The sequence below is a fragment of the Eptatretus burgeri genome, chromosome 3 (assembly GCF_056783735.1).
Source record: "Eptatretus burgeri isolate ZD-2024b chromosome 3, Ebu_testis_v1, whole genome shotgun sequence".
NCBI classification, from domain to species: domain Eukaryota; kingdom Metazoa; phylum Chordata; class Myxini; order Myxiniformes; family Myxinidae; genus Eptatretus; species Eptatretus burgeri.
The window spans coordinates 63,336,497-63,360,528 of NC_140963.1; the positions used below are offsets into that span (position 1 = coordinate 63,336,497).

The 24,032-nt window shown below is 43.3% G+C and overlaps 1 protein-coding gene across 2 annotated transcripts in view; it reads left to right on the forward strand.

Moving 5' to 3' along the window:
* The window catches only part of DDX42 (DEAD-box helicase 42), a 134,725-nt gene that overhangs the window by 55,932 nt on the left and 54,761 nt on the right, over nt 1–24,032 (forward strand). For both annotated transcript variants that reach the window (XM_085873763.1, XM_085873764.1), the window contains 3 exons: nt 4,467–4,586; nt 18,888–19,064; nt 20,552–20,680. In XM_085873763.1, coding sequence (XP_085729889.1) covers nt 4,467–4,586; nt 18,888–19,064; nt 20,552–20,680 — 426 coding nt within the window. The remainder of the gene's footprint in view (nt 1–4,466; nt 4,587–18,887; nt 19,065–20,551; nt 20,681–24,032) is intronic.

The window sequence follows — 24,032 nt, forward strand, 5'->3', positions numbered from 1 at the left end:
TATTTTTACTTCATTAATGAGTTACTGGTAATTAATGGGTTTATATTTTATCAGCTTCAGGATGATATCTATCCAAAAGAGCTAGACTGTAAAGTAGACAAACTCACCGTCCATCCATCCATCCATCCGTCCATAAAAAATCAAGAAGAACAACCTTTCTAACCCTCTATGCGGGGATAACCAGTCGCAAGTTGGCGTTTGCAGTTTCGCCACGTGTGTCCACGTACCCACGTACCCATAATTAAATGAATGCTAACGAAGCCTTTCACACATGGGCTGTGTGTGTGGACGTGTTTTCTGTGATCCATTTCTGTTTGGGCACTTTCAACCTGCCATTGCTAACACGAAATCTTGACGTGAGATTGTCTTTTTCACATAATTTTAAGCATTTCAATGAAAGAGTGACAATTTCAAAATTTGTCCCTGGATGCAAATCGGACTCAAGAAAATATTGGAAATACGAGAAATATCCGACGACGAGACAGAGGTGTTGAGTTCCTATAATTTCCCGTTAATACAATCGAGTGGCCACAGTGGATATATAAAGAAAGAAAAAAACCCATACACACACTTCCCCTTTAAGCAAGAGACGCAAAAATATAGGATAATTTATCTTGCGGCCCAAATAAAATATATTTATAAAAACCACTGCTCAACCCCCAAACATCTTTAATAGTAAATATCATCATTTTTAACTTCCTGTATACTGTACATTCACAAGCCCCAGCCAGATAAGTCCTTCTCATCGGTGTTCATAAGCACCCAAATCAGATGCACAGTCTTCCTGTGCGATGTCGACCTGAAATATCCGGCTCCCATGTCAATATAGCTGGCACAAGCTTTGTGTATTTTCAAGTCGCGAAGATGCCCTTTGCTGAAGAACTGGTTGCCATTACTTGGTAATGATGCACAGCATCGTCTTTCCAATTGCAGACGTCCATTGAATAAATCACCAAGTCTGCCATGTTCAAATGAGGCACTCTCGCAAGGTTAAAAGTCCATTCACAGTTGGCGATCTGTCGTGGGTTTGTGTAGCACACGTCCGTCCACTCGGGCCTTGCACCAGTCCACATGGTCAGAAGTTTGCAGTACAGGTAGCTAGCCATTTGGTGAGCTGAAAAAGTTCTAGTTTTTTGTTGTGTAGAGGCACAGCCCTTTCTCTCAGGTAGGTACTCTTCAAAGTATTTTGGCTTCTTTTCGAAGCTTTGTGAGCCAATTTAGGTAACAATTCTTATCGTGCACACATGATACACTCTGTTGTGCCCCAGACGCCACCATTTCTAGGGGTTTCTGCGTATGCACACCAAGCATTCTGGGTTGGATTATGTCATTTTGAAAGTCATGTCTTACAAATCAATGTTGATCATAAATTTCAAACGAAATCGCTTGATAAATGAGATGCTTTGCATTTCCATATGATATGAATGCCATACTTGGACAGAAACATTTCTCAAAAGCTTTTCTCTGTTTCAAGTGCAGGTAAAATAAACCGAACAGTAAGAGTAACTACAGACAGCGTCGAACTTACCCACGAGTTTAAAAAAGTTGATCAGTCGTTTACTGACAGCACATAACTTTTCAATTTATTGAAACCACTCAGCAGATGTTTACTAACAGCACAGAAGTTATCAACATAATAAAACACCTCGTCATAGGTTTAACACAGCACAGAAGTCATCAATAGATTAATACAGCAAGTTAGATATCTTGTAACACATTACAGAACTTGCCCAGAGATTAAAACAGTGAGTCTGCGCAGCACATAAGTGAACCATTCAAGAACTGCACGAGTGCGGAGCACAAAAGAGATTGGAGCATCCACGAGCAAACGGCCTATCTGCTCCATGCAAGAGAGCACAAGATAGCAAATTTCCTGTCAGACTGGGACTTTACGGGCCAGCCTCACCCCACCTCCAGTTTGCCCCACCCCACCGCCAGTTTACCCCCACCCCCCTCACTCCACCATGGCTAACCAATCGTGTGCCATAGGCGTCTCTCTGCCCTATAGTCCCCACGAATCACAGCCCAGAGGTTCCAACAATCAGCCCTCAAGATGCCCTCATCCTGAGGCCCCACACCCTGAGGGGATTGGCGAATCCAGCCTCATCCATGAAACCAAGGCTTGCCTCCCACATGCTGATGGACAGCTGGGAGGAGCCTTCTCCCTTTGTGTTGGGGAGGCAAATGGACTGCATCACCATCTTCTCTTACCAGCCTCACCCAGTCCTTGTTCAAATCCAGGTCATCAAGGAAATCTCGGAACTGTCATTTGTAAATCGAGCACCTCAGCACAGAGGTTGTCTTGGTGTTTTACACAGTGAAGATGGTCAGTTATTCAGGATCCTAGTCACGATCAGTGATCCCCGCTTGAATTCACACAACTGGGCCAGTGTTAGAGCCTACCACCGACCATAGTCTTCGCTCTGTCAGTTGAAATATCATCCACTTTCTCCCACTTGAACTTGAAGCAGTCGAATGCAACTTTCACCTCTGAGAAAAGATCTTCTCCCATCGTCGTCCCTTTCAGTGGCAAGGGTTAGTGGTTCCTTGATTACATTGAAATTGTTGACTTCTCAGATGGAGTTAGCGAGTTGGGTTGTATCCGTTTTTATCGGTGCTTTCATCAACAGCTATGGGAAAAGTGTTGAACTGTAATGCCTCCCTGCCCAATGATGTACGAATGTCAATTGTGATTTTGTCAATTCCCCTCGCCACAATGCAGTGAGAGAGACTAATTTTCTCCACATCTCTACACTTAGCCGGGCAGACTATTTTCATAGCGTCAGTGATAAAACCCTTCACAAACTTAACGTTGGAGTATGGTTTTGAAAATTGTCAGTATGTGACACGGAATGTAACTCGCTTAGACAATATAGTCAGTGTTATTCTTCATGTTCTTGAACAGAATCTGCTGTCCAAGGAACCTATTCAATTTCTGAACCTCATCTTTCCGTGCTTGGCCCCAAAATTTGTTGTAGTCAGCGTGCTTTGAATGGCAATTTCTCTTGAGATTGTACTCCTTGAAATGCCCGACGTTCTCCGAGCATATGAAACACCGGGAAGAAGCTTTCTGTTCGACAAGGAATTGCTCTTCCATCCATTTTACTTGGAACACTCGACCTTCGCGTGTATCTTTCTAACCTTACACGAGGTCTGATCGCAGGCTCGTTTTGACTGAATGAGTGATGCAGCGAGACTGACAGCATGACGTGATGGCGAGACATACTGTGTGTGTGATTTGGTATGATCGATACATGGTGAGAACGTGGCGCAGTCCACAGTGAACAGAAGTTTTTGAATTGCTTCGCAGGCTGCACAAAAGCATGCATCCCGTGTGCCACTGGTTGCCCATGCCTGCTCTTTGGTGTGTGTGTGTGTGTGTGTGTGTGTGTGTGTGTGTGTGCGTGTGCGTGTGCGCGTGCGCGTGCGTGTGTGTGTGTGTGTGTGTGTGCGCGTGTGTGCGCGATGTGTTGATACAGCCACCGGTTTGTCTGGGAGGTCAGTGGTTCAAACCCTGGCTGAGTCATACCAAAGACTAAAATGATATGTGCTGCTTCATTACTTGATGTTCAATATTTCAAAGCTACAGCATGGTCAAACCACCATTAGTTCGTAATACTAGTGCAGCCTTTGATGGGCCTCATGGCCTCCTGCAACCAAGTTCCTTGTATAACATTGACACCCCTTTTTATGTCTCCGCTGATGAAGTCGCCGGAGGCATGTTTTCAGGTTGTCCGTCTGGCTGTCTGTGTGTCCGTCCGTGCGTGTATCTGCCCGTCCGTACGTCTGTGATAGGTTTTTGTGACCGCAATAACTTAAGAACGGTTGAAGGGATCTAAGTCAAACTCGTTACAAGTATTATAATGATGTGTACATAAATTGATTAGATGATGGGGTCAAGAGGTCAAAGATCAGAGGTCATGTCAGGTAAAAATGTGATGTTTGAGAACAGCTCAGTGGGTTTAAATCATACATAGTACAAGTATTATAATGATGTAATAATGTGGGCAGAGGCATATCTGTCGAAGAGTGCTGTTCTATTTTATCATTAACTTGCATGCAATATTTAATTTCAACCGTTTATAAATAGTCCATCGTGTGCTCGTATTCAGGTCAAATTCCTGACCTAGTATAGAGTAGCATCATATTAGTTAACCCGAATTATGATTCAGCCATTGGAGACACTGTGCAAGATTTGATAGTAAAATATTTGTTAAATCTATATTTCTGTTAAAATTTGGTTTTTTTAATGGAAGTTTGTTTTGCATTTCCTTTATTGTTAACCTCGTGTAATTTTCTCTCATGTTATTTGTTTATTTTTATCATTGTGATCAGATTCTAAGCGATCAGTTGTGAAAATAAAATGGATGCTGAAGCATCAGGATTTTATAGGGTCTCTTGCAATGGCTGTGACCTTTAATTTCTTATTGTTGGTGTTGTTGTTGTTATATTGTTATTTTGGGCAGGTTTCTGGTGCAGCCCCACCCAAGCCATGCTCCAGCTTCGGGCACTTTGGGTTGGATGAGCAGTTGATGCACCAAATTCGCAAGTCAGAGTTCACACAACCTACACCAATCCAGTGCCAGGTACCTGTCAACATTTCATGTGCCATTCCAGTCTTTGATAACTTTGTCTGGCCTCATGAGGGACTGAGTGATGTTAAGACTTGTATAATAATTTTACTTTGTAATTTGATTAATTGAGATTGCATTGGAGTCATGAGTTTGCATCAGGTATATAATCAAACCTCAATCACATATGCAATTGATTTCATTAAATCAAAGGTTGATCAAAGTCTGTTACTGCCTTTGGAAACAAAGCAAGGCTGACATTTTATGCCTTCACCATTCATCCTAGTGAAATATGGAAATGTGGGTGGAGGCAAGGTAATAAAGCAATAGACTGATTTCAGAGGTCGAGTCAAAGGTTAAGTGTTGGTGGAGGAGGGTTTACATGGTCTTCATTCAAGGTGAATGATCGAAGGGACCTAACTTGAGGATCCTTATTATAATTCATGGTCTGGTGTTTGTGTGTGTGTTTGTTTGTTTGTCGTGCTGCTCCTCCTACGATTCTGGGTCAATTACATTTGAGACTTGCTACAGAGGATCAGCATGATCCCAATTAATGTATCAGGGTGTTTTTATCTTTGCTGGTGGTCTGGGGGGGGGGGGGGTTGGGGACACAAATTTGATTTGTAAATGTGTATTGTGTGTATTGTGTAGCGCCGCCTCCAGGTTGGGGAGGGTATGACAAGTCTCTTCCATTTATGTTGCAGTGTTACTGTCCCCATGTTTTCCAGTGTAGTGAGGTGTTTTGAATGATAAGAAGGTATGTTTTTGCTTCATGCACATAACCTGGGTTATTTAAAAAAAAAAAAAAATTTCAAATATGGAGCTGTTAGTTGCTTATACACCACCCAAATAAAGGCATGCATCAGAAGAACGCATTACATGCTTGGAACAAGATCACCCATGGGTGGGTACTCTGCTAGTCAAGTGGAAAATACCATGGGGGTTTGTTTCATTGATCAAGGGACTGCAAGTGAAACAGCATTTGTTTGATAGAGATTTAGAAGAGAAGAAGAGAAAGAAGGAAAGGAAAGGAAAGAAAAACATGTTGCAACAAGAGCTCAAGTGAGCACAATATACACCCGAACAAGAAGGTATATACAGAATTGTGCTACGACATGGAAAACAGCATCCTGGTTGCCATGGCAACCACTTTAGATGACGAACGTATGTCGCGACACACCGTCTCCACAGTCTGTACCTATGTACCAAATATGAAACGTGAAAGTTGAAAACTTTGGGAGTTAGAGTGCGGACAGGAACGGACGGACGGACGACCGGTATCACATAATACGCCCCGATATATATATATATATATATATATATATATATATATATATATATATATATATATATATATATATATATATATATATATATATATATATATATATATATATATATATATATATATATATATATATATATATATATATACACGAGGTGTGTTCAAAAAGTATCCAACCTTAATTTTTCGTGCGTAAACAAATGAAGCTAGGGAGGCGTGGTTTGGTGCACCGATGTAGGTGATCCTAATCCGTATGCGTGAATATTTTCCCGCCTGCAGAAGCTGTCAGTCGCCGACAGACCGCCGATGAGTGAGGAAGTGTAAGTGAGCGCCGTCAGATTTTCGTTTTTGACAAAATGACGGATCACTGTCGTCTCATCGCCAGTGATCACTGTGTTGAAGAAGTTGGGATCGCTGTTCACAGTCTCCAGCATGTCCTGTGCGATCTCCAAACGGAGTTGCTTCTGCTCGATCGTTAGCAGCTTTGGCACGAACTTCGCTGAGATTCTCCATTAGCCCAAATCCTCAGTCACAATGGAATGAACGGATCCAATGCTGACGCCCGCCTCGTCTGCAAGTTCTCTGGTCGTGATTCGATGATCCTGCATCAGCAGGGTCCTCACTTGGTCAATGACGATCTCATTTCGGGAGGTTGAGGGCCTACCAGAATGTGCTTCACTTTCCACTGATGTGCGACCATTTTTGAAGCGATTGTACCACTCTTTTGTCTGTGTGGTGCCCATTGCTTCGTTCCTGAAGGCCTGTTGAATCTTGCGGATTGTTTCCACTTGGGAATCGCCAAGCTTTACACAAAATTTGATGCAGTAGCGTTGTTCAAGTGTTTCCGTCATTTTGTCAAAAACGAAAATCCGACGGCGCTCACTTCCACTTCCTCACTCATCGGCGGTCTGTCGGCGACTGACAGCTTCTGCAGGCAGGAAAATATTCACGCATACGGATTAGGATCGCCTACATACGTGCACCAAACCACGCCTCCCGAGGTTCATTTGTTTACACACGAAAAATTAAGGTTGGATACTTTTTGAACACACCTCGTATATCGGGCGTATAAAAATGAAGAAAAGTAGAACAAAAAAAAAACATGGGGATAAGAGTATTGAATAAATTCAAACCGTTCTTAATCCCATTGGATGTTAGTGGTGAGTCATTCTTTTTTTTGTATACAAAATGGTTGGGTCAGGTGGGGTTTTTGGGAGGGATAAAAAAATTATGGGTAGAGATGAAGGTTGATGTGAGATGGTGGTGTACCACCTGTTTGAAGGTCTCAAGGCCTGGAAGCTGTGATGGAAGACAAGGTTTTCCAGAGAATCAGAGGTCGATTTTGTTTGAAGATCAACACTGGACACAAACTGCATGAGGGCAGTCCAGCTTGTGGACTAACCCTAACAGCTTGAAGTGAGGCGGGGAGGATTCCTATCGCATATTAAAAAAACAAAAACAATGTGTCTGTTTCTTTTTATGAAAAATAGAGTTGGTTTCAGGATAATTCTCAAACAGCTTCGTTTTTGTACAAAGTAACAAGTTTCTGGAACTTTCTCTCAATTATTTTCTCAACTGAGAACTTGCTAGATTGGAAAAGTCAAGGCAAATGGACTTATTTCTTCAATGTTTGTTACAGAAGACTTTTTAAATGTCTGTCTATCATTGTTGCTGATATGGAGATCCCACGGTGTCCTTTGCAAGAGTAGGCGAAATATCGCCAGCACCATAAACAAATTACAAATTCCTGTTTTAACCTATAGGGGGCGTTGCACAACCACGCCCACCACCCCCTTCCCCCTCCCCCCCCCCACCCCCACCAATTATGCCACTCACAGCCATGTTCTGTATACAAAAGAAGAAGTAGAACTGGGCAATGAGGACAGCTAGAATTGCCAAATTTGGCACAGAGCTTCACATTGGGAATGTGTCGGACCAGTTCAATATTGAGCTCACAAGGAAAAATATAAAATTAAAACAAGTACATGACTGATTACTCACACTGCAGCCACACGATAGTGTAGGATATCACCTTCTGGGACAGTGTATGGCACGAAGAGAAAACACTGGCGTGGTTCATCACATCCCTTGAGTGTGTTTGTTTATATATGGAATTGCCTGGTGGTGGGTCGGTAATTTATATGTCTAATTGTGGTATGTTCCAAATGTAATGTCTGTTGAGTTATTATTTTTCTCTTTGTTTGTTTTTGCCCAGCAGTGCAGGTATTTTCATTCAATGCCATGTGTTGCCAAGGTGTTACTTGCTTATCGTGTCCACAAAAACAGCAGTTGCAGTACACATGGCGAGATGTGGTTCAACCAAAGCTGAGCACATTGCTGACTCTTATAATTAAACTCTGCCAAATCCGATGCTATGCAGGGCTGTTCCAGCAGGGGGCATGTCAGGAGATGCTGCATGGTTTGTGGTTCAGTGCCGCAGTCACACACAGCGTCCCTGTTATTTAAGTATCCCCATCTGGAGAGAGTGACTTTTGTTCGTCCAACACCAGATCTTAGTCTGTTCAGGCATTTCCACATTGCATAGCTTGAATCTGCTCCAGGGGGGAGTGCCTCACTCACATTTAGCTCCATTGTTGTTGTTAATGGAAGGTTGCTCAGTCTTTCTTCCCATTGAATAACTCTTTCCCTGCTTGTGCTTTATGTTTCAAGGGGGGTGACATACCTTAGGAAGCTCTTTCTCGACTTCAGATGGCTTTGGGCTGGCATATGGCCAAAGAGAGGATGTCTCTCATCTGTAGCCTGTTGTTGATGCTCTTTCTTACTTGCTGCACTTCGTCGTATCTCTGGTGGGGCTATGCCTGCCAGGATATACAGACGATCCGTAGGTGTTGGTCTAAGGCAGCCTGTAATGAGGCGGCAGCTAACATTGAGAATGGGATCTAGCTTCTTTGCATGTGTAGCTCATTCCCATACAGGGCAGGCATATTCAGCCGTTGAGTAGCAGAGAGTTAGTGCAGTTGACTTCAATATCTGTGGGCTAGCACCCCAAGTTGAGTCAGTGAGCTTACTGATGATGTTGTTCCTCGCACTCACTTTGCACTTGGTCTTCTCAATGTGAGTCTTCAAAGAGAGACATCTATCTAGGGTTACCCCTAGGTAGATTGGGTATTCACAGTGTTCAAGAGGGGTTCCTGACCAGTCGACCTACAGTTGGGCTTGGCTTCGCGATTTCGCAGGTGGAAGGCACACACCTGTGTCTTGGATGGATTTGCACGGAGGTGGTTCTCTTCGTAGTAGGATGTTAACTCTGCAAGAGTGTTGGAAAGTCTCTCTTCAACAACTTTGAAATCGGCATCTTGTGCACCTATGCCAAGGTCGTCTGCATAGATGAAACGGCGGGTGTCTACACTGTTTGGTTGGTCGTTGGTGTAGATGTTAAAGAGGAGTGGTGCCAGCACACTCCCCCTGTGGGAGGCCATTCTTGAGTCCTTGCCATCTGCTTTTCTTACCTCCAACTTCAACAAAGAATTGTCTGTTCTCGAGCATGCTTTAAATCAACTCTGTCAGGCGAGTGTCTTTTGTGGTCTCCAGGATCTTGCTAAGAAGATGTCTGTGGTTGACTGTGTCATAGGCAGCTGGGAGGTCAACAAACACTACACCAGTTACCATCCCTTCCTCATAACCATCTTCGATGTACTGGGTAAGGTTGAGTACTTGGCTAGTTGTGGACTTGCCGGGATGGGAACCTGCTTGTTCAGGGATGAGGTGTCCATCGACAGCAGGACCAATTTTGTTAAGAATCAGGCATTCGAAAAGCTTATAGGTGTGACTCAGGAGTGAGATTGGTCGGAAATTCTTAGGAGCGAATGGATCTTTCCCAGGTTTCAGCAGTGCTATAATGTGGGCTTTCTTCCAGATCTTAGGGAGCTTGTGTGTTAATAAGCATTCGTTAAAGAGCCGTAGAAGCCACTTCTTTGCCTCATGACCAAATTGCTTAATCTGCTCAGTTTCAATCTTATCCAGTCCTGTTGCCTTTCCTGGTTTGAGGGTAGAGATTCTTGCTTCCAGCTCAACAACAGTAAGTGGTCTTGTGAAACCAGGATCTTCACTGTTTTCTTATGGTTTAGCTTGATCTTCTTCTCCCTCTTTCTACTCTTTCCATTCTTTAGCAATTGGTTGGCCACTTGATTTGCAGTGGTTTTTGGGTGCTGAGAAACTGCTTTAGGATCGCCACGTAGCTTGTGAATTAGTGACCATGCTTTCTTGCTGTTTTTTGACATGTCAGTGGACTCAATAAGAGCATTCCACGTCTTGCATCGCTCTTGGGCAATGCTTTCCATCACCTTCTCACCTTGGGCTGTTGTATCTTTGGAGAAAGGGTCTACTTCAAACATGCTGATGTAGTCATCATAGAGTACTGCATATTCGTTGAAAGTCCAGGTATATATTCAACTCTTCAGCCTCGTGGGATATGTTTCCGGGCAGTTTTCAGTACCAGATTAGCAAACAGGTCGTAGTTCTTGCTTATTGGTCTTGTATATTTGATCTTCTCTTCCAGCTCGTTGGTAAACTTTTTCCAGTCTGCTTTCTTGTAGTTAAAGTGCCTTTTAAAGGGGGCGATGGTTGGGACTACAGCTGCATTGACTTGGATCCCAATGGGACTGTGTTGACTTGATGGAATGGGGTTGAGCACAATCTTCTTACACAGTCCAGCGATGTTGCTTGTAGCCATGGCAAGATCTGGGTTGTAGCCACGTTTCCAGCGAGCACTGTGGAGCGAGTGTGGTAGCTTAGGGTCATGGATAAGACTGAGTTGGTTGGTATCCATCCAGTCCTCTACTGCTTCTCTATCCTTGTTCATTTCAGAGTACCCCCATTGGGTGCTGTGGCTATTGAAATCACCAATAATGATCTGTGGTTTGCTGTGTACTTGGGAGGCTGGTTGAGGGAACATAAAGTCCACAGGTGGTGGTTTGTAGACAGTTGTTGTGACTACACTGCTTAACTCAGTTGATAAGACTTCGATGTCATGGTCTTCTGACCTAGATGTTGCTTCTATAACTAAGCCTGCTTTCACAAATACAGCACTGCCATACTGTCGGTGGGGTCGCTCGATGGCCAGGACCATACCAGGTATGGTGGGGCGGTTGTTTTCACTCCCTCTGTGCGTCTCTTGCAAGCAGAGAACATCGCACTGCTGCTTGCTGCACAACTTGGCTAAGATGTTTTGTTTAGCAGATGAAAACCCTTCGGTGTTCACAGATATGACTGTCAATGCAGGTCCTAAAAAGGTCCCTCGTTTTTGACATCGACCTCTGCGTCTATCTCCGGGCATGATGTTGTTTATTGTTCCGTAACTTGTAACTTGTAGCGTAGCTTGCACCTGTTGCTTGTGGTAGTGATAAGATTAGCAGTATCTTGTTGATACTCCCAGAGCCACGACGAGGATGCTCCTATCTGACCCCAAGGTGTTGATGCCATGCTTTTCTTAAGAAATTCAGGGTGAAGGTGAGGGGGGTGGGGGTATGCAGACAATGGATAAAGGTATGCTTGTGGCTTCGAGTAGGAGTGGGTGGGGGTGAGCAGAGGAGGAGGAGGAAATGTTTATTGAATTCACCTATTTGAAGAGGTTATATAATGACGTAAAAGGGAGAGGGTATTGCATTTGTCGCAGTTGTGCTTACTACGTGCACAGATAAATTTTACATCGCCATCATGGGTGACCTTCGGCAAAGTTTTACATACATTTTGGCACTGAAACATCAAGCCTTTTCAAACGGTAGTGGAGTGAAGAATAATATTAGTAATAACTAGAACTGCCACTTTATAACTGCTGGCAGTGATGACCGGGTACCCAAACGTCCGCCTTTGATACAACATGAGACTTTCTGTCGATGATAGTTGCAAAGTTTTGCTTTGATAGGATAAGTGGTTCCAGAGAAAACATTACTTAATCGTGATACAAATGCAGCCCTGCTTTGAGACAGCGGAGGACTGATGAGTAACGAACTGGGGAGCACAAAGTGTTCAATCTATCTATTACTGATGCAGTTAGCCCTTTTTCCTGAGGACATCGTTGGCTTCAATTGAATTGCTATTCCTGTACCCTCAAACGCATGCAAGTTGAGCCAAGTGAGCCTTCTGGGAAAAAAAAATCGAAAAGGTTCTCAGATTCAAATAATTAAATAATTCTGACTGCCAAACCATGTGGCTGATCTGATTGAAATTTTAAACCTATGTTGCACATGTCGGCTCGATTATAATTGTGAAGTTTCGCATATATTGATTCAGGGGTTCCAGAGTAAATATTACTTAATATTTTCCTTCAATCCAACATGGCTGCCAAACCATGGGGCCGATCGAGTTGAAATTTCAACTTATCATTCCACATGACTGCTGCATCATAACTCTGAAGTTTCATATTTATTGATTCAGCAGTTCCAGAGTCAACATTAATTAATATGTTTCCTTCAATCCAATATGGCTGCCAAACGATGTGTCGTACATCAAAAGGGGTGGGGGGGGGACTTTTTGTTCGTCATGGAGAGGCGGTCATACATGTGGAGTTTTGCCTCAATCTGTTCAGCCGTTTTAGAGAAGAAGACTTTTAATGTTATTAATTTTCAATCCAAGATGTCTGACGAACCATATGACATATGACATCATAAATTTATATTCTGCTTTCAATCATGTCGTGGAACACGTGTATGAAGTTTCGTGTTAATCGGATAAAGTGCGTTTTTCTATTCAAGATGGCCGCCAAACCATGTGACGTGTGATGTCATAATTTTTACCATATATGCAGTCATGGGTGTAGATTACAGTTGCCAAGTTTCGCTTTGATAGGTTATGTGGTTCCAGAGAAAACATTATTGAATATTTTTCTTAAATCCAACATGGCTGCCAAACCATGTGGCCTATCAATTATTCATTAACAAACTTATACTCACTACTTGTGTGAAATATGTATGTGAAGTTTCCCCTTGATCTGACCAGCCGTTCTGGAGATGTTTGGTTTTAGGGTAAATTCAAGATAGCCACGAAACCATGTGACCTATCAATAAGAAATTAACAAACTTGTAAAAGGACATGTGGAATGTCCTTTTACAAGTTCATGTGGAATGTGGTTGTAAAGTTTCGCCTCAATCTGTTCTGCCGTTCTGGAGAAGATGTTTTAAATTATTTTTTTCAAAACAAGATGGCTGCCGAACCAAGTCACCTATGACATCATAATAAATTTTTTCTACAGTGAATTGTGTAGATGAGGCTCCAATTTCAGATTTTTCCCATGCAGCGTTCTACTTGACGAATTTTCACCGGCATACCACTTCACCGATGACGTCAAAAAATCACCCGTGTTCCACATAGGGAGCTTATTAAAATGTATGAAGCAAAAAAAAGTTCCCATTGTACCGTTTCAGAGATGCAGAGGTCCAAAGTTTATCGGTTTTTTCAAGATGGCGCCCATACCACGTGACCGATGACGTCAAAATTATCAACTAAGTATGCTATCAAAAAAGATACATACTATGTTGAAAATTTCATGTCGATCGGACTTACCGTTTCTGAGAAAATGATTTTTAAAGTGAAAGAACCCGAAAATTGCCGGTGGAAAAAGAATAAATAAGAAATAAACAAGCCGGTAGGCGACGAGGGATCCGCTCGGATCGAAGCGCAAGATACGATGCTTTTCATTCTGACCGATCCACCGACGAAGATTCATTGCCAAGACGTATTGGTTCACATACAATTGTTCCTCTGCCTGGCAAGATTTTTCCTATTGCGTATTTTGCCAACTGGCACTCCTCACAGGACTACCATTTGAAAAATAAAACCTAAATCAAAAATAGTCTCAAGTAAAATTTTCTAAATATCTCGAAGTGTTTATTTCCGAAGTCTCGTTTCTCCACATTCAAAACTGTAGGACAAGTATTGAAAATAGTGAACGTAGGTCGAGAAAAAGTATTTTTTCGAATTCTGCGTATTTCAGCCCGGACACCCTTGGTGATCGAATCTGGAAAAATGCTGCGGTTCAATTTCATAGTAGTTATTAAACTCTATCCATACACCGAATTCGAACGTTCCACCGTCGACGGTTTCCGAGGTCAAGGTCACTTAAGTAACATATTCCCTGGTTCACCACCTTTCCGCATTTGGAGGGCTGCCATTCGGAAACTATGAGAGATAGAGGAACGTTATGCTGTCGCGATAACTAGATGGGGATGCAAGGAATAGGCAGGAGTTGGTCCGGTCGCTCTACCTTACATAGAAGCCGCGCTACGTCAGTTACCGTTTGGGTTCTTAAAACGCGGTTTTTCGGCCGCTGCATAGCAACGGGTGGTTGCTTAGCAACGAAACTCAAATGCGCACACTCCCAGCCCATATGGCACCTTTCGCCAAGTTTCATCGAAATCGGTTTGCTGGTTTATGCTGTGGAGCCTCACGTTGCACACACACACACACACACACACACACACACACACACACACACACACACACACACACACACAGACACACACACACACAGACACACACACACACACACACACACACACACACACACACACACACACACACACACACACACACACACACACACACACACACACGGAAAACCCGACAATAAGGGATATCTTGCTAATCCAATAAACAAGCCGAAACCAATTATCTTCTTCCTCATGCACGCATACACATTGTTAAAACATTGTAACAATAGGTTACCCAGTCCATTTGACTGGGTACCTTAATTAATGAGTTTATTGTCATAGATATGCAATGTGCATGCAATGAGAAGTAGTTTGACAATGAGTGGTTAAAAATGACATTGAATCGTAATAAAATCACAATTGTAGTCGGATTAAAACATAACAGCGAATAAGAAATAGGTTCATTGTAATGAGTGTATAGTTAGCCCAAAAATATGGTATATGTATAGGTATTCCCTCTGAGGTTTTTATTTACAAAATAGTATAAAATATTTGTCTTTGTTATGTTCCATGGCTGTATCCCCATTTATCCCACAAGGTCTTAAGCTTTTGCAACACAGTACCGTATTGCCGAATGCGCCATTTTCCAGGAACCTCACCCCGAGGATTTACGATGGATGAGGATTTACTGTATTGTCTAATTTAACGTCACACTTTTCTATCTAGTTTAACCACAGGTTGATTGCTTACCTTTAATGTGGATCATGTCCAAGTAAGCTGTGCCTGTTCTTGACTGTTGGTCCACAGAGCCTGTGGTTTGAGACCCGCTACAAGACCTGCAGGCTTGTGCTGCCATTCTAACCAGCCTTGGGCACTGATAATGTTTACATAACATATTCGCATGTCGTTTTAGCAGAAGTTTATTTTATACTTTGAACATGCATTATATATCAGGTCAGGTCTTTTGGAGATCTTTTGGGACTGCCACTGGTAGCATGTAACCCAGTGCTACCTGCCGCATGGTCAGGTTGTCAGTGACCAAACCGACACCCCTCACTGGATTTACTAGTGGGGAGGGTGACTGTGACAGCATGTCAGGACGAAAAGCAACACCTGATAAAGGGTGGATGAGCTGCCTTCAGGAGCCAACGGCCAATCCAGTACAGATATGGTATCTCCTGAAAAACACCCAATGGGGTTAGGAAAATTTATTTTTCCACCTGGCCTCGTTACCCCTTCCTGCACAGTGGTCCTGTGAAGAGGTTTCCTTGTTTCAGGACTAGGTGAAGGTTTTGCCAGTTTTTCCTTCTCTTCCTTTTCTTTCTTTGCCCCTTCTTGCCAGATCAGATCTGTCACTTGCTACAGGTACCATGTAAACCTGTACTAACCTGTTTCATGGTTGGTTGTCAGTGACTAAACCATCTCCCCCACCAGGTTTTCTGGTGAGGAGGGTGTTTGGGTATGGACATCCAGCAGGATTAAAAACAAAACCTGTCAAACGGCAGAGGAGCTCTTGTGGGCAAACGGCCATCTCGATCTAGTGCCCAACTGCGTCTGTGGATGTCCTCCTGCATTTGGGTTACTTTTGCTTTTTTTTTAAGGAGGTTAGTGGCAGGGTTTGCACTGCGGTCACCGGAAAACGCTTAATTCTGCAAAAACCCATAAACACAAAGAAAACTGAAAACGCACTCCACTCCATGGGACTCCTGTGTTGCTGCCCTTCGCAGTGCAGCTCGCTGGATGATGGGATTTGGGCAAAGCCTCCAGGACCCCCATTCTTTGATGATAGGAGTAAAAACATGGGGTAAACTTCCTGGGTCAGATAGAATTAATTATACGGCATTTTAAATAACTGGTGCGGGCCCGTAGGTGCAGCTTCATTCCTTCACTCTCGTAAACGACGACTGGATTGGGGCATTATTTCAATTAGATCGGACCAACCGTATCATAAATGACCATAACTTGGGAAACACCTGGGAAACATACTCAGGTCCCCAGCGTCAATTGTGATGTCATATCAAACGAAGAAGAATAATTGTGACGCCCCCTCTCTCTCGCCCCCCCTCTCTCCCCCCTAGTCTCGCCCCTCCTCTCTCCCCCCTCCTCTCTCCCCCCTCCTGTCTCGCCCCTCTCTCTCACCCCTCTCTCTCTCGCCTCCACTATCACCGCCTCCTCTCTCCCCCTCTCTCCCCCCTCGTCTCACCCCTCCTCTCTCCTCCCTCCTCTCTCGCCCCTCTCTCTCTCGCTCCTCTCTCTCTCTCGCCCCACTCTTGCCCCCACTCTCGCCCCCTCTCACACCCCTCTCCCGCCCCTCTCTCACCCCCTCCTCTCTCGAATTGTGACGCCCCCTCTCGTCCCTTCTCTCTCGCCCCCCCCAAACCTTGGGATTAATTAATAATTTGAACAATTAATTCAAATCTTGGGAAAAAACAGCTTTCAAACCTTGGGAAACAGCTGAAAAACGGATGAAGAACAATATCAAACCTTGAAAAGGCACATTTTTCCCAGCGTCAATTGTCCCCAGCGTCGATTGTGACGTCATACCAAACGAAGAAGAAGAATTCTGACGTCAATCGTGCAAAAATAAATAAATTAATAAACATTAATTGTGACGTCATTCATGATGTCATAGCACCGTGTCTTGTCATTGGTTGACAGATAAATGGCCGTAACTTGGGAACCGCTTGTCAGATTAATTTCAAACCTTTAAAAGGCACATACTAAGGTCCCCAGCATCGATTGTGACATCATACCAAACGAAGAAGAAGAAGAAGAATTGTGACGTCAATCGTGCAAAAATAAATAAATTAATAAACATTAATTGTGACGTCATTCATGATGTCATAGCACCATGTCTTGTCATTGGTCGACAGATAAATGGCCGTAACTTGGGAACCGCTCGTCCGATTAATATCGCACCTCGAAAAGGCACATCCGCGGGTCCCCAACAATATTCCTGGCAAGTTTCAATCAGATCGGACCGGCGGTCGTCGAGAAACGGCGGTCGCATACAGACAGACAGACAGACACACACAGAGATTGCTGGAATTATTGACAGACAGGGGCGGGCCCGTAGGGGCGGACAAACAGACACTCAGAGATTGCTGGAATTATAGATAGATTATCACTTGCACACAGCTTTGCACAGCAATACTATAGGATTTTAAAATTTGCTTGTGAAATGCATATGTTGAATTATAAAAAACGTTTTTTTATTACCCCCTGTTGGACTTAGTCCGAAACGGGGCCCAAGGATTCAGTCTCGATTTTCGTGTCCGCGTGGGTGCGTGCGTGTGCGAGCGTCCGCAACCATAGTTCAGACATGTATGAACCAATTTTATTTGTACTTCGCACAGAGACAGCAAATGCTGTTACACATATAGCCATCATTTTGTTTCGCGATGCAATCAAAGATGGCCAGCTGGTAGCCATTTTAGTTGTAAAAAAAAATATATAAATCCCGATGTCGAACACGTCCTCAACCATTTCTCAGACATGCATTTGCCGATCTTGTTCAAGCTCGGCACACAGATAATTAATGAATGATGGCTTGCATGCGCCTGCCATTTTTCTTTGATATCAGATCCAAGATGGCCGACTGGGGCCCATTTTGTTACTGAACCGTGTCCCCAACCATTTCTCAGACATGCACGGTCTGATTTTGTTCAAACTTGGCAGAAGCGCAGTACATGATGGCGTACAAGTGCCCCTCACTCTATTTTGCGATCTGATCAAAGATGGTTGACTGGTGGCTATTTTAGTTGGAGATAAATATGAGCAAGCCCTTTAACTCCACGCAGCAACATTACTAAAACAACGAGGGCTATGACGTTTTATGTGTTTTTTACTTGTTTATTTAAGGGGAATGCAATCTGTGATTTGTTGGGTGCAATTTGTCACCTCAAAAAATACTCCAGCAAGCCTCTGCATTGTTAAAATGCTCTGTGTTACTCTTCTCAATTTTGGTTGGTGGTCTTCTTTCATAGTGTTTCTTAACTGTGATTTTTCATCTTGATTATGTATGTAAAGAGATGGTAAGCCTGTTTAGCAGTCATTATTTACAGTGTGTCAAGGTCCAGTTCATCACTTTTGATCTTTCATCTGGTTTGCAATCCCCATCCTTCTGCAACTCGTACATGTAAAGCGAATCGTACACAAAGGCATTGATTGCTTCCTTGCAAATCTCAGGCAAATCACTTCTCATGCTAAGGCTTCAACTGAGAGTCCCATTGACGCTGCCTCGCAATTGAGCGCATCTCGCACAATTTGCTTGCAAAATAAGTTTTCACCTGAGTGTCGCCATTCATTAGAAAATGCTCCACTCACTGAGCAAATTGCTTGCGTTTTACCGCAAGCTGTTGATGTCTCATCCATTTCCTAAAATGTACATGACATCTTTTTTACAAAATGGATGCTCTTTTGATTCTGCATGAGTGTGATCTTTTTTTTTTTAAGAATTTGGACTACAATGTTCCCACAGGATAAGTGCCCTCAATTGGGAACAAAGAAAAATGAAAATAGCATTGTGTGTGGATTGAGAAATGCAAAAATTATTCTTGCGTGAAGAGCCATTGCTTTCTTCATTTTGGTATTGATGGAGATTGTCGTAACTAAAATTGACACGTCTTTGTTTGACATGTGCAGGGTGTGCCCACAGCCTTAAGTGGCAGGGACATGATCGGCATTGCAAAGACTGGCAGCGGCAAGACTGCATCCTTCATCTGGCCCATGCTGGTTCACATCATGGCTCAGCCAGAGCTAAAGCTGGGGGATGGCCCCATTGGCCTGATCTGTGTTCCAACCAGGGAACTTTGCCAGCAGGTAAATGTTGGAGCTTGACCTGATGGATATTGGCTGGTATCTACACATTTCAGTTTTCTTATACTGATCTTCAGCCTGTATCGTTGCACAACGACTAGATTGATAGTTGTTTAGACAGAATACGCTACAACCAGTGAAGACGACGGGACTTTTTACATTAGAAAGGAGGTAATTATGTGAAGGAGAGAAAATTTTACGATAATGAAGGGTGTCGACAACATAGAAGCAAGACGGCTTTTCTTTTTTTTTTTTCCTTTTTTTTTCTTTTTTTTTTTGCAATAGTGGATAATGATTGAACCAAAGTGCATTGTTGGAGATTGAAACAAGGGAAGGATTTTATTTATTTATTTTTACACAGAGTCCTTGATGAATGGAATGCTTTTCCTTGGAAGGAGGAAACATCAGGGTCAGTTGATTGCTTTAAAGTGGAGATGAATAATTATTTTGAAGAATTGGGCAGAGATGAGTACAAGGATATTGATAGGAATGGTGTTTATCGCCAGGTTAGCCTGGTGTGACCGAGTTTTGATGTTTGAAAATTGGAGATCTCTGCCTGTTGCCTCTGCCACCGAAGGTGGACAGAGGTTATGTTTTCACCCCTATTTTCTGTCTCTGAACAGGGTATGTCAAAAAGTTGGAGACTGATTCGGGGAAAATTTGGTGGAGAGGTTGGGTGTGTGACAAGGATGAAATGATTAGATTTTCGTGAAGATCTAGATGCTAGAATTTTTTTTAAAGTGATTCTTGACCATTGAGAGATGGGGCCAAAAATGATTTATAGCATGATATTCCTAAACGTTGTGGGTGAGTTATGACAAAACTTGGTGGATGAGTTGGTTAGGTGATGAGAACAAGACGGTTAGATTTTGGTTCAGGTCGGGATCCAGATCCGGCCTCTCAGTGGAATACAAAATGTAAACTGTTCAGTCTGCTGGAGGTATGCACTCTACCGAGTGCTGTTCTATGTTTGCATGTGTATCATGGCAAGCAGATATGCGCAGTTCATTTTATATTTGTCTACTTAGGTTTAAAAAAATAAAATGGGACATGGATAATGTGCCCCTCGGTTGTCTGAAATGCGGAGTTGACACGGCTCGGTGGACTGAGGGGCACAATATCAGTCTTTGGCCTGTGTACAGGCCAAAAACGATATCGAGCATGATATCTCAAAAAGTTGTAGACGGATTCGGATGAAACTTGGTGGGCACGTTCGGTGTGTCGCAAGGAAGAATTGATTTCGATTTTGGTGAAGATCCAAATCCGGATCTGGATACGAGAATTATTTAATTAAGTTATTCTTCACCATTGAGAGATTGGGCCAAAAACAATATAGTACTGTGTAGCATGATATTTCAAAAATGTAATGGACCCGATATGTTCTCTTGGATCAGGCATTACATGGCAGATGTATGCGTTCCATCGAGTGCCCTTCTCGTTTTGCTTTTGTGTCATTCCATGGCGATGTTTAATATGCTTTTTGTGAACAGATCCATGGTGAGTGCAAACGCTTTGGCAAGGCGTACAATCTGCATTCTGTTGCTGTTTATGGTGGAGGCAGTATGTGGGAGCAAGCAAGGGCCTTGCAAGAAGGAGCAGAAATCGTCGTGTGCACGCCGGTACACATTTCATGTCTTTCTTGTAGTGAGAGTAGAGTACATCTTACAACAGGTTCTTGATGGGTTGAGTTCTTGTGTTAGTTGCCTTGATGTTTTGGATAAAACATTTTGTCTTGATGACACCATTAAAGCAGAGACAGCATTTTCGAGAAGTGGTATTAATGTGAGCTATGTGAAAATCCATGTGATCATGACACAGACCTTTTTTTTGGATGGTGGTCCATAAAAATGACTTGTGGAGATGTGTCCCAAAACAGCTTGTTCTCGGCCACCCTGTTATTGGTTTGTCAGTCTTCTATCCATTGCCATGCAGCTCTTTCATTAGCCTCAACCTCTTTATTTTGATTTGATGTCAAGAAATCTTTTTCTTATTTTTTAATACGGAAGTTTCCTTGCCTCTCTCCTCCACGAGGTCCGTCTAAAAAGTAACGGGACTGAGCCTGTTATGTGTTCCACTTACACAACTTGAATGAATGGGTTGCATCACAGTCTTTCGCAACATTCCAGCCATGTATATGATTGGTGATGGGTGACTGCGCTCATTGTGTGATTTTTTTTTTACAGGTCGTGCTTTACACGTTGTCTAGTCTGAGTCGTGAGCACAGAGCCAATCTGAAGTTTCTTGCCAAGCTTGGCAAAACACCTTCCAAATCCTTCGCAATGCTGCAGCAAGTCGACAAGGAAGAAACGATGTCACGTACACGTGCATTTGAATGGCACAAGAGGTTTAAAGAGGGACGGGAGGAGGTTGAAGACGATCCACGGTCTGGAAGACCTTCAACGAGCAGAACGTCGGACAACATCGAGCGTGTGAAGCAGATTGTGCGTGCAGATCGTCGACTCGCGGTACGGATGATTGCTGAGGAACTTTCCATCAACAAGGACACTGTCTGGGGCATCATCACTGAAAATCTCAAAATGCACAAGGTGTGCGCAAAGATGGTCCCCAAGCTGTTGTCCGAGGACCAGAAACAGCAAAGAGTCACTGTCTGTCAAAACATTATCGAGCACCCCGAGGACGATCCTCCTCAGGATCGGGATGCTCGGGAGAGTCATTACTGGCGATGAATCGTGGTTATTCGAATATGATCCCGAGACCAAATGGCAGAGTCGTCAGTGGAAAAATCCTGCATCACCAAGACCAAAGAAAGCAAGGATGTCGAAGTCGAAGGTCAAGGTGATGCTCATCACATTTTTTGACATCAAGGGCATCGTCCACTTCGAGTTTCTACCACAGGGTCAAACAGTGAATCAATACGTGTAGAAGGAGATCCTCCGGTTCCTCATGAGATCAGTGTGGGACAAGAGGAGGGATCTGTGGGAGAACAACGCCTGGGTGCTCCACCATGACAACGCCCCTGCTCTCAGTGCCTTTCAGAGCATCCGACAATTTCTGGCGGAGAGGAACGTCCCAACTCTGGAGCAACCCCCATATTCACCAGAGTTTACCCCTTGTGGTTTTTTTCCCTATTCCCCAAGCTCAAGGGATGATCAAGGGGACCCGATTTCCTGATGTGGAGGCCATCAAAAGGGCCATGATGACAGAGCTCCAGAGGATTCCAGAAGAAGCCTTCCGGGGGTGCATCGAAGCGTGGAAGAAGAGGATGGACAAGTGTGTGAGACTGGAGGAAAACTATTTTGAAGGGGACAAGCTGTGATTTCAATATATTTTTTGGAATAAAATTTCTGTCAAGTCAGTCCCGTTACTTTTTAGACGGACCTTGTATTTTCTTCACTCTTCACTCTTCCCCTCGTGTTCGTTCAACCCTTCGTTATGTCTACTTGTTTTCCCACTGCCCCACCATCGCAGTATTTCCTCTGCGCTCACCTTGGATGACCAAAGACTGTAAATACAGGGAATTCCAAAAAGACCCAGACAACTTTGGTTGTTAATATATTGAGAACCACAAATGATACAACGATATCCTTTGGTTTATATGATACAGAAATTCGTACAGTTTTGTGCACACCATCAATACACTTCAATGTGAACTCCATTTGTCATGCACAGGACATCAAGGTGGTACACGAGTTCTTGCCATGTTCGGCTCCACCTGTTTGTCTCCACCAGTGCGCATGCAGTTGTGATCCGAGAACAAAGATTCTGTAGGTTTACCACCGTGGTGTTGTCGACAACATCTTTGACAAACCTCCACAGAAAAAAAAATCAAGGGAGGTTATGTTTGGTGATTGTGGGGGCCAGGCAGTTGGTCCATCTCAGCCAATCCAATAACCTGGAATATTTTCATTCAGGACGGCTCAAACAACTAAGACCCAATGAGGGGGAGCACCATCCTGTTAAAAATAATATCGGATTGCAGGTCTTCAGTCTGTGGGAAGGCGAATCCTTCCAACATGTTCATGTAAATTGATGAGGTCACTGTATCCTCCACAAAGAAAAATGGACCTACCAGGCAGTCATGGAGAAGGCCATACCACACATTGACCCTTGGACTGTCATGTATGTGTTCAATGACCATGTGGGGGTTTTCAGAGCTCCAGACCCTCACATTGTGCTGGATGACCTTCCCCAATACATGAAAGCAATCTTTGTCTGTGAACATGACCTATTTCAGGTAATCTTCGTCATCCTCAATGCCAATGAGCATTTCCAAGGCAAATGCCTTGCACTTCGGTCCATCATTTGGTTTGAGTTCTTGCAGAATCTGCATATTGTTGGCATAAAGGTTTAGTCTTTTATGCGAAATCCTGTGTGCAGTGGTAGTTGGGAATCCCAGCTCTCTGGATACGCTTCAAATTTATTTTCTCGTACTTTGTTGAAATTATTCACGTACTCGTTCAACATCTGCTGCACTTGTGCTCGGTCGACCGGGACTTTTCTGTTTCTGACAATTTCCAGTCTCCTAAAACCCCTTGTGCCACTCTTTGATACTCGTTCATGATGGGTGATTCCTTCATGCCTTGTGCGGAAATTACGCTGAACTTGCGTGTCGGATATCGTCTCGATGAACCATTCAACACACTGAGGTTTCTCCTGTGGAGTCGCCACTTTCTTTTACATTGAACCATCAGACCTGAAAAAAAAGAAAACTTTGAGTTTCTGTATCACATAAAAAATAGAGTACCATTGTATCATTTCTCGTATTAAATATATTGACAACCAAAGTTTTCAGGCCTTTTTGGAACACCGCAACGCCAACAAATATGCGTTCGCCCACATTATTATATCATTATATTGTTACGAAAGTGGACACCATTCACATTCACACATACAGTTGACCCAAAGTTTAGTTATTTAATTTAGTATATGTGGATAGTTAGAATCTCTCCCCTATGTCTCGTGGGAATTTCATGTGTGTGCTGCGAGTTTCTTTCTCGTTGGTCTTCTGCA